Genomic DNA, 18,731 nt, shown 5'->3' with positions numbered 1-18,731 from the left:
TTTTCATTTTTAAAATCCAACTATTCCCTTCCCCTGTCATGAAAAAGAATGGTTGCACTCTTATCCTGTTCCAAAGGTACAGTAAACACCTGTTGTATTCCATCAGTAGAGTTTAACGTCAGTTTATGTTGATATTTTCATGGTGTTTTTTTTAGCTCGGGTAGCACATTGATAGTACATACAGCAAATATAGAAAATAACAAATCATTAATGACAATACAACAATACAACAATAATAATTTATTAACGTCTCACCATCAATAATACAGTATACGCATTTCACATTATAAAAGTAAACATTTTTTAAATTAGTAATGTCATAGTAAAAGAATAATGAGAGACGGATTAGAAGGAACTAGTATTTACACATTTTCAAAAAGCAATTATAAAACAAAAGTTAAATCATAAAACAAAAGTTACATATTTACCGTCATCAATTATCGGTATAAAAAACGTCTTCTGCGGTCTAAAATAAGCTTGCAGATTTTGGCACATTTTTGTAAAAATGACAAAGAAATGAAAAAGTTCATTATCAAGATGCTTAATTATATCGTTTAAAAAAAGAGAGATATTTATGATTTTATTAGATAAAGTTTTACATACTTGTATTTTATATTATTTGACTGAGTCCAGATGAATAGATACTCTCAAAATATGCTATTTATCGAAGGAAAAAAAATGATTAAATTTCATTTTCATTTAAATATTATGTTACAAGCACCGATTATGAGCACACCTTTTATGTCGTTTTTAGTTTCCCGCTCTTTTTATTCAGCCCACGATGTAAACAAAGATGATGAGGATGCTGGAAAGCTTTGATTTACATTTTAATTCAAGTGATTTAGACGTAAGAACAGTACATTTTTTTTGGGCAGAAACTAACTGTACATTTTATCTGTCTGTTTTTTTTTGTTTTTTTTTATCTGAAAATTATTTATTCTAAGTTTCTGATGAAGTTTAAAGTCCAATCAACCGTTCGTCCTTTCGTTCGTTCGTCCGTCTCTGTCTGTCCTTCTTCAGGTTCAAGTTTTTGGTCAAGGTAGTTTTAAATGAAGACAAGTTGAAGTCCAACCAATACAACTTGAAATTAGTACACATGCTCCATGGATTTTTGACTCCAATTTCGCGGTCCACTGAACCATGTGAACATAGTCAAAGCAAACAGATAGTGCGAGTTAGCTTTAGCAGTTTAATATGACGTCGTAGGAAGGCGTCTGAGTTAAAAAATTAAAATAGCATTGCCAGACACCCTACGTTTGAACTAGGGCGGTTCCAGAACCTTGATGTCTGGGGAGGGGGGGGGGGCACCGTGAAACCATAATTTTTGGAAAATGACGCAGTCATTGTTCCATAACTGCCGACTTGATTTCTCTGCCTACCGCGCTTGGTTTCGTATTTACTAATTTCAATACAAACTGGAGGAATGTGCTTGTGTTATCATTATGCATGAGCATTGTGTAGTAATCAGCCAGGAACCAGTTTACAAACTAACTGGTTTCTGTTTGTATTCCACTACAGTCGAAGAAAGTGTTGTAGTTTGACAGGAACCAGTCCAGAATTTTGTAAACTACAAAACGTAATCGGTTATTATCATTCCGTTTTGGTGTTTCATACCGACTTATATGGTTTGAATAAGCTTAAGACCCTTCAAACATTAATGTGATAGGTATATTAAAGACTGTTTTACAAAAGGATGAAACTGTTTTGCTTTAAAAGTCGTACTATAGTGATATATGTTATGTACGGATTTCCACTCTCACCAGTTAATTTCTTCTTTTACACGTGCTTTTGAAACTTCCTGTTTAAACATCGCAAGTTTTAAAATTGTTTTTTGAGTGAATTAAACTTATTTTAACAATCACGAAGCGTTCGGGAATCATTTCAAGCAGTTTCTTCTTCTCTTTGATGATGGAAAATAGGCTTTCTCAAGAAAATACCGCAAACGATCGCAGAGGAATTGAAACGTACAAGTCAAGTCGGCACCTGGTTAAATTGGCATCTAGTCAAATCGGCACCTATTTGACGTCAATTCGGCTTCCAATAATATTTATTATAATATTTTCTATTCAATTAATTAATAACTGTTACCAAGTACATAGTGAATATTAGGTAAACAACGAGACCAAAGTGAATATGTTGTTGTGTATAAAAGTAAACAACGAAGCTATTGTTTTAACCATTAGACAATTATTAAAATTAAATGAAAAACTATGAGTCCCTTTCAATAAATCAAACTTTCATGCCAAATAATTAGCAAATTTAAGGTGGGTTTTTTTTTCAGTAATGTTAAAACAGCATTAAACAAACAATCCTGTAAAAGACTTAACTGGTTAAATAATGCATAAAAATATCCAATAAGGCTATTTTATTTTTTTCTGGGACGCCTTCCTAAGACGTTCGTAGGAAGGCTTCCTAAGAAGGCGTCCCAGAAAAAAATTAACATAAGCCTTGTGGTCATAGGAAGGTGTCCCAGAATAAAATTTAAAAAGCCTTGCCAGACGTAATAATTATTTGGACTACTCATATATATCATTAAAAATACACCAAAAAATTCATGTAGTTGAGAAAAATAAATACATTCAAAATGTACATGAACATCCAAAAAAGTGAAAGTTAGTATTAACTCTTTTTGCTTTAAAAATTTACAACTGCATTTAAGTATTGAATGCTTTCTTTTGTAAATTCATTGAGGTGTAAAAGCGTTGACCGAAGTACTTTTTGTAATAAAATTTTTTTTTTCTAAAAATGTGCACACGGTCAACACTTTTGCAACCCTATGAGGTTACAAAAAGAAACATTCAATACTTATAATTACTTTTTTTTAGCTAGGATCATGAAAACACGAATTTTATAACTTTTTTATTCAATTCATCTGTGCACTTTATTGTGGGACCACGTGTTATCATGAATGAAAAGTTTTATTGAGTGATGCAATTGCTTGAGGAATAACATGTGATGTGCAGTTAGACAATCAGAATAAAGTATTATAATGAAACATATATCAAATGTAATTATAACAAAATACATTACGTTGTAAGAGTTATCTCCCCAAACACTGTTTTTCTTGTGGCCACCTCTCCTTCGTAACCGTAAAAGATTTTATTTTACCAAATTGCTCGTTACATATTTAGGATAAGAATATTCGTTTGAACCATAGCTCTATGGGGACTCCATATGAGAGTTATTCCCCCTTTTTCATTTGATTCAAGCAATATGCATTTTCAACTGGTAAACCATAACTGATAGAGACCTAGGGTCTTCATGAGGTCATTGGTACTAAAAATGAAAATGAGGTCAATGTCAAAGGTCAAGGTCATATTATAAATTTTGATTTTGGCTTATTTTCACTTCTTTTCAAATACTGTATGACATTTTGACAAATAATTTTTCATAAATTATTAGTTGCGACATGTCCTTACTTGTATATTTTGGTTGAAAGGCTGCGCATACAATAAAAGGGAGTTTTTGTCCATCTTACATTTAAAATTACGCGTCAAGTGGTAGTACTCATTAACCAAACATATTAAAGACCTAGGATATTTTGATTCAAGGTCCATGGTTTGTGACCTTGAAATTAAGGTCAAGGTCATAGGTTAATAGGACGTCATAAAGCCATAGGAACTAACATTTTAAACTGATTTTTCATATTTCAATATAAAAATAGATCTTTTCTAGTGGAAAGACTTCAATTGTTCTCTGAACAATTTGTTTTTAATTTACATCATATTTTGTGGGAGAAGGGGGTTCAGACTATGTGGTATCAGGTCTGTTTGCGCCCAATACACTTTCGCACCTCGCACGTTCACACCCAAGGTCCGTTCGCACTCTACTCATTCGCGCCCAATTTTAATTCAAATTCAAGTTGAATAATTGGAAAATCATGATTGTTGTTTTAAATTGCTTTGGTGTAAATACTGAATGTATTTTTAGCTTGGTATGAGTAAAACATTGAAGATTTTAAAGGAAAAACACAAAAGATAATTGTTTTTAAGCCCTTTGATCTGAAACAACAAAACAATAAAATATAGGAACCAAAATATAGCAATCCACTATTATAACCAAAACATGATAAAATTTATTCAACACACAGAAAAAAAATAGTCAGAATCTCACTTCATTATGAAAGAGGTCAATGAAACAAAGTATAGCAATACACTAACCAAAACATGATTAAGAGTTATTCAACGCTAAATAAAACGTTGACAAAATACCACTTTATTTAGAAACGATTATTATTATCTTTAACAATACGCTATCCAAAACATGATTAAGATTTATTCAACACAAAAAAAAATGCTGTCTCACTTTATTTTGAGACAATGACCACAATTATACTTATAAGAAAACACTTGCTTACAGAGTTATTCAACACAAAACCAATTAAGATTAGTTGCGAACATGTAGGGTGTGAAAGTGAAAGGGGGCGAACATGAGTTGGTGCAAACGTGAATGGCGCGAACGGACCCGGATTCAGCCTATGTACCAGTGAGAAATATAGAAGCCTTTCTACGGTATTTATTTGTACAATTCAGGTAGTCTTGACCTATTCATTTGTCTTAAAAAAAAACCCAGCCAGTTGGCACCTTCACTTCACACACACACATATACGAATATCAATTATAGAATATCAATTATATGCTTACGAGACATGTTGCATTGTTAAACTAATTACGGTATGTGAAAATCAAGACTTGCATAAAAACTATCCCAATATTAGAGACAGTGGCGTCATTTTTCTTCAGAGCTTTCAGATCTTTGATTAAATAATTTTTTTTAAAGATGTATATATTTCTATAGCTTTTATTATTTACTTCATGTTTTTCCCTTCAGTGTTCTCCCCAGGCCGTTTTAGCGTCGCGGTACCGCGACGCTATATTTTTTCACCGTGATGCTATAATAATTCCCGCGACGCTATAATTATTTTGAAGATGCTATTTTACTTGTCCTCAATTTTGAACTTTCATCTATTATCGATTATGATCATAAAAGTTATATCACCTTTAATTGTAATCCCTTTAAGTCGGACACTAAAGGCAATTAAGAGATTAAATAGCTAGGTTTTAATTGCCCTCAGGGTGATAACTGTAAAAGTGTTTGGATGCGAATATCCCAAGCTGACACTTGTGACATGACTAATACCACGTGTCTGCAATCACAATATCGACATGGAAAAATGCAATCACAAAACAATTCGAAATCAACGTTTTGTATTACGAAATTTCAAAGATTGAAACGATTTTAATTGTTTTTAAAAAGGTCGTTTATTTGTGCAACTCTCAAAAAAATACTTTCTTTCTCTTCCGGTAATACGAGAGCGAGAATTTTGGTTTAGAGCTAAAATAAGTTTAATACTTCTTTAAAAAGTTATCATAATTGGCTTAAGTTTATATGTTTAATCCATTTAATGCATTAAAAGCGTATTATTCATTCACAATCTCTTGTCAAACAATGTTTATTCTCTGACTCATTTTCGTAAATTTTACTACGGCCGCCATTGCACATATTTGTGTAAACTACGGATCGGAACCGGACCAGATATGACAAAAATCCGCATTTTCACGATAATGACAACAGATGGACAGTAGACAGAAAAATTAAACCAAGAGAGAAAACTACGCATTAACAGACTATTTGTTAGATAACTTTGTTAAAAATACATATGATTTTGATGTAAAGATAAGAAACAACTGGGACTAATTCATTGAGTGGCATGAAACAATGAATTTCATAAACATGATAAAAAAAAGTTTTTAAATTGATTTTTTTTTGCTTCTTTTGCTACTTTATCTTTACTTGATATAATATAAAAAGTAGTTAATTTTGTGTACTAGATAATTTAGTTTGTTGGGTAACTGAAACCACATATTTATTTTTATTTGGCACAAGAGGAAAAAAATAATTCTGTAACTATAAATGAATAAAGAAGACATAAACTGAAACCACTGTTTTTGTGGTTATAGTTTAATTGTATTCTCAGTTATGAATTGAACAATATAAACTAAAACATATAAAGGAAATAGAGCATCAACGCGACGCAACAAACAACATGTTTTACGCAAAATGTGATGCTATCCAAAATTTCTGGGGAGAACACTGCCCTTTAAATATACTTTATATACTTTATTTTCAGGCCAATTGATTTTTATCATATTCGTTCTAAACATGCATGAAATATTTGCCACTGATCAACAATCAATCAATATTGTTTTTATATTTGGATAATTTCATCACCGCTATATTCTGTTATCTATATTTTTTGTCTTGCTTCCAGACTTACTTTTTGCCCATTATTCTAATATATCTTGAAACAAGAAAAATAAACAAATATAAATGTATGCTTGGCCTCTTAGAGAAATATATAAGTCCCAGATTCTGTTACAAATAGATAAAATTGTATTTATTAATGATTTTCTATTAGTAAATATTAATTCATTTTTTTTTGACCGGGGAAAATGGGTGTGGGGGTTAAAAACAAATTGTTCTTTGAAAATAAGAGGGGAAGGAAATACAACATTCCTTTTGAAAAACAAATCTTGTACATGTATAGTGATCAAAAATAGATAGATTAATTTGTTGCTGAAAAAATTTCAAAAAATAGATAGTTTGATTTGTTGCTGAATAAATTCATAAAAATACAGTTTTGAAGAAAAACAAACATCCATTTACAAGAAATGCTATTGTGAGTAGTACTGTATTTTGGAATGAAGAGATACATGTACATGTATCTCAAATACAGATGTAAACCAACTTTATCGACATTAAAAATATATTTGTACATTTTTTTAAAAACATAAAAAACACAGATCAGAAGATTTCACCTGGTAATTAATCGATCTTAATTTGTTATGTATTATAAAGCAATAAAAATTTGGTTCATTCCCTCTATTCCCACTTTTTATAAATCTGGTAAGAAAAGGTAAAATTTCATTTGGGAATAGGAAGAAAACATGTACTTTTCCATTCCACATGAAAATAATGTATTTTATATAAAATCTTAAGGTTTATGACCCCTTCTGTAGCCATTTTTGTACGAACTTTTTAAACCTAATTTGTATCAAAACTACAGATATAATGAATAATAGAGATAAGCCATTTTGTACAGATACCAAGGGGAAACTTGATGCAAATTATTATTATCTATTGTTTCATTGCATTTAAGAGAAAAAGAGTACTTTGTGGCAAATAAACCAAGATTTTTATAGAAAATCCACAGCCTTTAATACAGAGATTTTTGTTATAAAATTTGAAACATAGATTACTGACTCGCTTTTCTATGATGTGTTAGTGTTAATTCTTTACAAAAAGTTCTACGCAACCTGTAAATTCCAAAATACCTCGTGCTGAGTCACTAAAGTCGAGCGCACCCTAAAAGGTGTACTTGATTTGGTCCATATTTGTATTTGTTTTAACCAATAACTACATTAATAAACTTGTTATAAGGAAATCAATGCTAGCACTGCATGCACTAATCTTATATCTATCAGTCATCAAATTGCCAAATATGAGATTACAAGGATAAAGGCTGTGGATTTTCTATGAAATGTTTATATGTTTAACATTGAATCACACAAGGGTACATAATCCTTAAATTGCAAAGAGACATTACACACAGGTGTCAATATTTACACACCCACCGATAAGTTGTCATAAATCACACATGTGGACTCTGGTATTAATTAACGACCAGTTTAAGAAGTCAAATCAAGCTGTGACTAATTTCTGCGCTCTAGATACATTTTTGTAAGCAGTATTCAGTTGCAATAAGATTGTTAGAAATTTATTTTAGTGACCTGAACTGGTGCCCATGTACCCCCTGGTAAATCCAGCCGTTGATTTAATATAGAACTGTTTGTGCATGATGTGACTTACAAATTATTTTCTCATGACCAAGATTTCAAAATTTTTCATATAAATGTTAATTTCAGGGATTTAACAAAATCACTGAAAATATTGCTAGTCATTTTACAAAATCCTTGATTACAATGTACAAGTTTAAACTTGATATTAGAAATAGGTTTCTCTTAAAAACTACACAAACCAATTGCAATGATTTTGAAATGATTTTTGTCAAGTCTTCGACTTTTATCCAAAAAGCGAGACATAGCGATCCTTCATTCTGTTGGCGGCAACATCCACAAATATTCACTTAAAATTTTAAGAACTTTCTTAAACTATCCTGGATTTCTACCAAACTTGGACAGAAGCTTGTTTATGATCAAAAGCTACATTTAGTATCTAGAATGCTAGAAGGAAATTTAAAAAAAAATATATTTCCTGTTTTTCTGTATGTTACTTATATATATATATGGACATAGTTTTTCATCAAGTTAATATTACATACAATCTACAGTTAAAGTTTTTTATACGACCGCAAAATTTGAAAAAATTTTCGTCGTATATTGCTATCACGTTGGCGTCGTCGTCCGAATACTTTTAGTTTTCGCACTCTAACTTTAGTAAAAGTGAATGGAAATCTATGAAATTTTAACACAAGGTTTATGACCACAAAAGGAAGGTTGGGATTGATTTTAGGAGTTTTGGTCCCAACATTTTAGGAATAAGGGACCAAAAAAGGGCCCAAATAAGCATTATTCTTGGTTTTCACACAATAACTTTAGTTTAAGTAAATAGAAATCTATGAAATTTAAACACAAGGTTTATGACCATAAAAGGAAGGTTGGTATTGATTTTGGGAGTTTTGGTCCCAACAGAATAAGGGGCCCAAAGGGTCCAAAATTAAACTTTGTTTGATTTCATCAAAATTGAATAATTGGGGTTCTTTGATATGCCGAATCTAACTGTCATGACTGTGTATGTAGATTCTTAACTTTTGGTCAAGTTTTCAAATTGGTCTACATTAAGGTCCAAAGGGTCCAAAATTAAACTTAGTTTGATTTTGACAAAAAATGAATCAGTTAGGTTCTTTGATATGCTGAATCTAAAAATGTACTTAGATTCTTGATTATTGGCCCAGTTTTCAAGTTGGTCCAAATTAAACTTTGTTTGATTTCATCAAAAATTGAATAAATGGGGTTCTTTGATATACCAAATCTAACTGTGTATGTAGATTCTTCATTTTTGGTCCTGTTTTCAAATTGGTCTACACAAAAGTCCAAAGGGTCCAAAATTAAACTTAGTCTGATTTTAACAAAAATTGAAATCTTGGGGTTCTTTGATATGCTGAATCCAAAAATGTACTTAGATTTTTTATTATGGGCCCAGTTTTCAAGTTGGTCCAAATCAGGATCTAAAATTATTATATTAAGTATTGTGCAATAGCAAGTCTTTTCAATTGCACAGTATTGCGCAATGGCAAGAAATATCTAATTGCACAATATTGTGAAATAGCAAATTTTTTTTTAATTAGAGTTATCTTTCTTTGTCCAGAATAGTAAGCAAGAAATATCTAATTGCAAAATATTGTGCAATAGCAAGATTTTTTTTTAATTGGAGTTATCTTTCTTTGTCCAGAATCAACTTAAATCTTTGTTATATACAATATACAATGTATATTCACTTTTTACTACCAACTGATAAATTAAAATAATCTTTACCATTCAGTGATAACAAGCAGTTTTATTACATCTTAATATTTTATGATGTATTTAAATGAGTAGTTATTGTTGCAAACTCCATTAGAAATTTTAAGTGAGATTAGTTTTGGAATAAGGGAAAGGGGGATGTGATTAAAAAAATTGGGTTAAATTTTTCTCATTTGAAATTTCATAAATAAAAAAGAAAATTTCTTCAAACATTTTTTTGAGAGGATTAATATTCAACAGCATAGTGAATTGCTCTAAGAGAAAACAAAAATTTTAAGTTCATTAGAACACATTCATTCTGTGTCAGAAACCTATGCTGTGTCAACTATTTAATCACAATCCAAATTTAGAGCTGAATCCAGCTTGAATGTTGTGTCCATACTTGCCCCAACCGTTCAGGGTTCAACCTCTGCGGTCGTATAAAGCTACGCCCTGCGGAGCATCTGGTTAGCATTTATTAGCTTCATCAAGTAGGCAAGGCACTGGGTTCCGCGTAACCCTTAATTTTTTTTTATAAATAATACTAGTGAGTGCCAATGAGATAACTCTCTATCAATGCACAATTTTTAAAAGTAAAACCATTACAGGTAAGGTCTTCAACACAAAGCCTTGGCTCACACCAAATAGTAAGCTATAAAGAGCCCAAAAATATGTCTAGTGTAAAACCATTCAAATAGGAAATCCAACCGTCATAGGAAAAATTTGTAAGGGTTCCGCTGATACCAGTGTCTCCTCTCCTTTTGCTGTTAATCACAGGCTCAACAAAAATGAGGAAAAAAATCAATAAAATTATTCCTCTTGATACTACCTTTTGATCGGAAAAAGCTTCTGTCCAAGTTTGGTAAAAATCCAGGATAGTTTATGAATCTAATAAATGTTTTAAAAACTTAGCTACAGACTGTATGTAATGTTAACTGGAAGAAAAACCTAGTCCATTTATAAGTAAAATACCGATACACAGGTACAAAATTTTAACAAAACTTCCTTCTAGACACTAGCTTTTGATCATAAACAAGCTCTGTCCAAGTTTGGTACAAATCCAAAATAGTTTAAGAAAGTTATTAACATTTCAAAAACTTAACCACAGAGTGAATGTTATGTTTCCCAGCAGAAAAACTACATGTAAGTCCATTTGTAAGTAAAATACGGAAAAAATGGAATTTTATTTTTTTTAAATTTACTTCTGGATACTATCTTATGATCATAAACAAACTTCTGTCCAAATTTGGTAGAAATCCAGTTTAGTTTAAGAAAGTTATTAAAATTTCAAAAACTTTAACCACAGAGTGAATATTTGTGGACGACGCTGACGGAATGTAGGATCACTATGTCTTGCTTTTTCAACAAAATTTGAAGGCTCAACAAAAATGAGGAAAGAGAAACACTATATATATATGAACCACATCAACAAACAACAACTACTGAACATCAGGTCCCTGACTTAGGACAGGTGTAAACAAATGCAGTGGATTTAAACATTTAATAGGTACCAACCTCCATCCTAACCCAATACAATAGTGTAACATTACAAAATAGAAAGACACACTATAAAATATCAATCGAAATTGCTCAACTCAATCAAAAGACATATAAACACAAGTTAACATACACTGAATGAATAAACTTGATCCATGACACAATGTAAATACAAAATCAATAAAATAAGAGGTGAATAAATAAAAGGCAACAGTAGTAAACAGCTGTGAAATTCTAAATAATTACAGAAGGTATACCATAACCTTGAACAAATAACTTTGATGCCATATAAAAAATTGTACACAGTTAACACGGTTAAAATTTATAGTCATACTAAACACTTATCAAAGGTGGTATATCTTAAAAAAAAAGCAGACAATAAATGGCGGTGATAAATCAACTATATCATATGAGCTGCGTCGGATAGAAATCGACCTTATGCAAGTGCATGTACACAGATACATGTTTAAGACTTTGATCGATTTTGGAATAATTAAGATATGAAAGATGCATTTTGGACCGATTTAAAGGGTTGTCTTCTTAGGCCAATTAAAATTAATTGCTAGATTTTCATCCCCGCCCGCCCCTCTGAAATCGTCCTGCCCCGATTTTTTTTATTTAACAAAAATACGATTTCCGGATTTTATCATGTCCGTTACCGGGAACCATCGATGATTTCGTTTCATTCAACACTTCCTGTTTCAAATTTCGTTTTTGTATTTCTCCGAGTAATCTAATAACGATATAATTGAGTCGACATATTCTGCTACTCTATTATGACAATATCTACCGAGAATAGATATTGATAACGAGAAGGGCATGAAATATTCGAGTAACGAGTAAAACGCCTTGCCATTTAACGCAAATTGCGGTAGTCACAAGTAAATCGAAAACCGTGTTTTTTCTTTATTTATACGATGACTTTGTGTCAGGAAATTTGGACTGTAAATGATATCCAAAGCGCAAGAATCGTAGAACAAATTGGTACAAAAAACATGACTGGATAAAAGAAATTGACACAAGCACGAATTTGTTTGATTTATGACCGTATATTGAGAAAAAAAAAGTCGACAAACACGCATTTTAATTCCCTTATATTTACCCATGGCTGTTGTTTTTGTTGACAAACAGCAAACACCCTCTGTAACTGTCCCAATACCCTCAATTTAGTCATTAAAAAACTACTTTTTGGTTAAGTTCATGTTTTACATCACATAATTACTTTCCACACTGAGTTTACATTTTATTTTGTACTCATAATACTTGTGTTGCATACAATTGTACCAATACATTTTATTGATTTTATGTGGACTACAAACCATTGCTTAGAAAGCAAAATACATTTGGTGTAGGTCTAGTCCAACTGAAGAGAGCATTTCTCTTCCCTTTGATGTATACTATAAATAGGTTTCTAAAGCGGCAAGTACATGTATAACAGTGGTTGCCAATCAGGGATTTTTATTTAAGAGTTTAAAAAATAGTGTCAGATTCCTTATACAACATGTATATACATTATACAAGCTTGTTTTCCACTAGCATATACCCCGCGGTATGAAGAACTTGTGACAAGGGTTTCATATGAAATAAAATTTAAAAAATAAAATCCTCCCACCCGCCCCATGTTTTTCAAAAATTTGGATGAAAATCTACTAATTAATTTTAGTTGGCCTTATAAAAACCTACCTATGGAACAATAACAGACTTTCCGTAGAAATTATTTCAACCCAAAATAGGTTAACAGAGGTATTAATTTTCGTTTGCAAAAGGTCGATTTCTATCCGACGCAGCTCATATGATAATATTAAAAAGAAGAAACCAAACCATAACATTTACTTCATAGATATGTTCAAATGCTAAGGCAACGTCTTGCACTGACGTCAACCCTTTACTAGATACAATAGGTAAAACATGACGTCGTTTCATATATATGTGGTTCAAGTAGTTGACCATTTTATACAATTATTTAGATTTTTCGATGTATGCCGGAGTTATGAGACTTTGACAATAATGTGACTTGTACTATAAAGGCACTTTGTGACACCATTTTAATCAATCATTTAGATTTCATTAAATATACATTTTTCCGGGATTGGTAAGACTTTTGACAATATTCTTGACTATTGTACCACAATGACACCTTTTGTGGCGACACCAATTATTCATCATTATTAACACAACAGTAGGAATACTAGTACAGTTATTATGGACGTCATACTAAACACAAGAAACTAAAATTAAAAATCCTACAAGACTAACAAAGGCGAGAGGCTCCTGACTTGGGACCCATCTATAGCATGAAGCCCCAAATATACACAGAAAAAACTCACATCTAACTTGAGAAAAACTCAAATTTTACATTTTTAATTTCTTATGGAAAGAAACATTGAAAAGGGAGAAAACTCCATAATTTTTTTTCAGTTTTGGTTGATTTTCTTAAAATTCATGTACAATATAATACTTTGATGGGGATATAAGTTCGTATTTGACTATATTATATTATCTTCTGTTCATGAAATGTAGAAAACCGAATTGTTATGGGTATTTTCAGTTTTTGTGCACATTTTTCATTCAAGAAATTGCAAATTTATGGCTTTGTGACCATTTTGAAACTATAATGTGAATATTTGGTATTGTTTATATCTGTAAATTATATTTGTTCAGCATCTACCTAGTTTAAAGAAACTGTAAGCTACAAAAAGAAGAATATATATGCTTCATTAGTTTTATTAAATTTTCAAGATTCTTTACCTTGACATGCAAAAAAATCTAATAAATGGTCAAGTAATGAATTATGAAATATATGTTCTAGCTTGATAAAAAATATGAAAACACCTTCATGACCTGTAGAGTTGTTTGTTATACTCTAAAGACGGCTAAAATATCAAGAATCCATACATTCTGTTGAATAGAAGCCGTAAAGATATAATTTTGTATCAATTTTTATTAATATTTCTTCCTTTTTTGCAGAGTTATCTCCCATATAAATGCAAATCTCTTTAGATATTTTAAAATCATGATCTTTTAGTTTTCCGCAAGTTAGATTTTATGGGACTTTTTTCTGTGTATATTTGGGGGATTATGTTAAAGATTAAAACTTAAAAATCTTCTGTTGCAATTACCATGATTACTTTAAGGTAAGGGTCAAATTTATGCTAGATTAACTGGACTATATGATAATTATTAAATCTTTATCAATCTGTATTTTGCATGTTGTGTACTACAGTTTGTGTGTAATACATGTATAATAACAATAAATAAAACTCTTCCTAAACTTTTACACTTTGTTTTTTTGTGTATTTTCAGATTGATTTGTTATAAAAGAATGGAGTTTAAAGAAGATTTAAAGATAACAAAATCTATTGAAAATTGTTCCTTGAAAGAAAATTATCCAACAAAGAATATGACTTTTGATTCTAATCAGAATTGTTGCTACTCTAACTTAATTAAAACGGGACATTTTGGTGAATATAATATAACTCTGAAAAGTAGAGCAATAGATCAGAACAGTCAGGAGGGCCTCTACAACAACATGAACTACGGCGATGGAGTGAATTATAGAACTTTTGAAGCTATTAAAAGAAATATTCATGATTTGATTTGGGCTACCAAAAAGCCAAAAGTGGAACCATTTTCCTTTCTTTGGCTGTTTCCATCTAGAAGAACCAGAACTAAATCCACTGATGCAGATAATTACTTAGCAGCAATATTAGGTGTATGTTCTAAACAGCAGAGACAGGAATTGATGAAAGTTAAAAACAAACGTTATTATGACCATGTTCCTCTATCTCTGGCATGTAAGATAAGAAACCTTGACCTTGTTAAATTTCTAGTGGAGTACTGTGATGCTGATGTTAATGGTAATGATGGTGACGGTAAGCCAATGCTTTGGGCAATAGCAAAACAAGAGGAACACATTGTACATTACCTACTCCAACATAGCGCTGATCCGGGGAAGAATATTGCCCCCACCTTCAACTTGTTGTTGTTCTCGATGAAGATACGTTCATCAACAGCAACATGGCCATCGTTTGGATATGAAGAAAACTATGACGAGGATGATGAAAAGGAATCTTACAATGAAGACAGTGATGATGACAATGAAGATGAAGATGATGAGGATGATACTGAAGGAGATGATGATGATGAAAGTCAAGATGGCCAAGGGGATGAAGGGGATTGGACTGATGTTGACGATGATGAAAGTGACTATATGTCAGATGATGAAGATGAATTTTTAGATGAAGAGGAAACAGATGAAGAGGAAAGTATGTACGGATCGGATGATGAAGTCGAATGTCGAATAAGACTTGATTTTAAGAATAAGAAGGATGAGAAAATTCCAGTGCCATGTGATCCTAAATTAAGAATTGTGGTATTGTTGATTGCTTATGGAGCCGTAGAGAAATGCTCTGAGAATCAACTGTTTGATATATTTAGAGCTGTGCTACCAGAAGAAAGTACTAATGTTATAGTAATGAATTCTGGGGGACGGTTGTATGAAGCTTGCCTGCCTATATTTCTAGACAAAGTTCCTAACCTAGCTAATGTCAGGAATGCTGAGGGAATGTCATTATTAGGGTATGAACTTCTTCATAAAGATTATAATTATAAGAGATGCCAAATTTCAAGTTATATTGAACCAATTTTGGAACAATCTGATGGCACAGAAGTCAACACTGCCAATGTTCTAAAGTATTATTACATCCCTATGTTAGAGGATCAACCAGACACTATAGAGACCAATGTAAATACTGTTCTAAAGTCTTGTAGAATAAATCCTACCACTAATAATGTCACATGTGATGACGATTCCAATCCTAACAAGTATGTACATGCTCTTATATTCTTAGCTGCCACTGGGAAAAGCTTGTTAGGAACCTGTTTAGATATGCCAAAGATACCTTTCCATGTTAAGTTTGATACTTTAGAGATAGCTGGGGCCAACTTTGCCAAATGGGGATGTTTTTCTGACGCTGTAGATTGCTGGAATGCTGCCAACTGTATCAGACAACAGATAGTTACCCTCAAGAATAAGAATTCAGAGCAAGAATATGTGTCAAAGTGGGAGAAGGATATTGAAATATTGGACGAACTTGCCGAAGAGTTACAGAATCCTTATGAGGATTATACTGACATGGATACTGTTTATATAGACTTTGATGAAGATTCCCGTTCCATTATTGAGTCTGTTGAAGAGAGCTTTAAAACTAAGTTGAACACAGGTACTGTACCTGATATTGTAGTCCATTCACCGATGAAGTCAGTTGTATCACATCTCTACAGTTTAACCAGCCGTGAAAGAAGATCAGATAATGTATCAAGTGACAGTGAAGATGAAGAGGAACAATTACATAAAACACGTATCGCCATTCTCACTAAGAGTGTGTTAATTCACGAGAGACTGATAGGTTACGGATGCCATCAAACTATGAGAGCATTTCATGCTTTAGCTATTGAGTATAAACGTCACAACAAAGTCCAAGAATTTGTTACTGTAATGACATACAGTTTCCCATACCTTGTTAAGTATATTCCACAAGAGGAATACTATGCAGTAAGCAGTATTACAAAGACTTATACACTGACCAAGTTTATTGACTCCTTCACCAATGTACTACTTACTGAGACGAAGAGAAGACAGTTATCATTTGATCTACTGATGGCTATATGTAAATGTTTGTTCTTGAACTGTCTAGCCACTCCAAGAAAACAAAGAGATTTCTCACAGTTTGCACCTCTTCTGCTGGCAATCAAATGTCTACATAGATATGAGAAGACAGATGAAGAAGATAGAAGATTTCTACAATTCTTGAGGAAAGTTCTCAAAGATGACATCCGTAATGATGTAAGACAGAGTCTACTACACTATGTCACACCAGTCACAAACAAAGCATCAGACAAATTAGAGAAAGAAGTATCAGGATCATTAGAGTTAGTGGAAGTGTTATTAAGTTCAGGAGCAGATCCAAATACTTGGGACGAGTTTGGAATGACACCTCTACATTTAGCCTACCGTGTCAGGTCCACTGAATTGAATGAGGTAGTTAACGAGCATCATGATAACCAAATGAATATCATCCAAGCCCTGTTGGGAGGTGGTGCTCACACTGACTGTGTAGATGCTGCCAATAGAACACCCATCTGGTATTCCCAGACATCATCAAGTCCATTATGCCCCGTTGGTACACGATCTTTGCAATGTCTAGCCTCTGCTGTGATTGTAAACAGTGGTGTACCTTATCAAGGAAATCTGTCATCTCACATGGTGAAATATGTGGATCTGCATAAGAAAAGAGGCAAATTAACAACAGATATATTTCTTGTGAATCTTCTGAACAATTCTCAAAGAGGTCCCAAGTTTTTCCAAATGTTTTAGCAAGTTTCATGGTTGTAAATCTTCTGAATAGAACTGAATGTTTTAGCAAGTTTCATGATTTTATGTATATCAGTAGATAATCATTAGATTCATTGTTCAACTGTTACTTGTTATACATTGTATATAGTTACATGCAAAGTTTTAACTTCACATGTTCAAAGGGTCAAATGAGCTATAACCAGATAACTATAGCTTGCCATTTTTTATCTTCAACATCCTTGCTAACCCAAATTAGAGAGTCAGTGTGCCATGTCCCTTTCATGCTCATATCTCATTGTAATCCGACAACTCAACATAAGAACAAAATATAAAAATCAGTTGAAAAAGGCTCAACTCATCAGATGGTTACAAATAGAAATACATCTAACAAAAACACATATATAGTGGACGTGGCCAGGTACTTGCCCATTTCAACAACAAAAAGACAACACCTAGTTCTAAGCCACTAACAACTAAAAAAACATGCATCTAAGACAAAATTATCAATCAGTACACATCCAACATCAAATGGAAAAACATGACCTAGTACAAGTCCTTCTGAAATGGTTCATCCCACTTTGGTCTCGTTTTAATAGTTCATTGATCTTCAATCATCAACAAAAGGTAACTGCCTTGGTCATGTTTCAGTGGCGGATCCAGGGGGTGGGGGGGTTCCGGGGGTGCGCACCCCCCCCTTTATTTTTGCCGATCAATGCATTTGTATCGGGACATATGTTTTGCACCCCCCCCCCCCCTTTGCCCTGGGTGCCCTGGGTTAGCACCCCCCCCCCCCCTTTTCGAAAATTCCTGCATCCGCCCCTGTGTTTGTGGTCTTGTAGAGGCGCACATGCTCCCAGGGGATAACTGGCTAGGTCAAACCAGAGACAAATAGACTACATATATAGATGGTCAAACCAATAACTTGGAAATGAATGTTTAATTTGCGACTTTTCTGCTAAGCATGCAACATTTGTCAGTCTAGCACACAGCAGGGTTCATATTCCTATCACATTAAGATGTGCATGTCATATAATTGTGACTGGACGTAACACACCAGTTATAAGAATGAGATGTATGATTGCTAATGATAACTATCCATTAAAGTTCAAATGAATGGGATGCATGTGAGCAATGAAAGGCAATCACATGTCCTTCAACAATGAGAAAAACCCATACCTATCGCCATTGTCAACTTGTATGTTTCTTGGTTGCTGTATGTAATACATGGTTGTTGAGGTATATGCCATCACTTTTCGTCTGTTATTTCAAAGGTCTGTAGTGCTCTTCACTGTATCTACTATAACGATTTAGGGTGAATGATTCTTGTGGTATTTTTCATAAATTGTATTTTTCCCAAT

At 32.6% G+C, this 18,731-nt stretch overlaps 1 protein-coding gene across 1 annotated transcript; it reads left to right on the top strand.

The window, feature by feature from the left end:
• The first annotated feature begins 733 nt into the window (after window positions 1-733).
• On the top strand, window positions 734-17,500 carry LOC139522705 (uncharacterized). Its single transcript, XM_071316176.1, has 2 exons — window positions 734-847; window positions 14,322-17,500. Exon 2 carries the CDS (start codon window positions 14,341-14,343, stop codon window positions 17,392-17,394), a length of 3,054 nt encoding a protein of 1,017 aa, XP_071172277.1. The 5' UTR covers window positions 734-847; window positions 14,322-14,340; the 3' UTR covers window positions 17,395-17,500.
• Window positions 17,501-18,731: the final 1,231 nt, after the last annotated feature.

The sequence above is a fragment of the Mytilus edulis genome, chromosome 5 (genome assembly GCF_963676685.1).
Source record: "Mytilus edulis chromosome 5, xbMytEdul2.2, whole genome shotgun sequence".
Lineage (NCBI taxonomy): Eukaryota > Metazoa > Mollusca > Bivalvia > Mytilida > Mytilidae > Mytilus > Mytilus edulis.
This window is presented reverse-complemented; position numbering and strand designations above follow the sequence as displayed.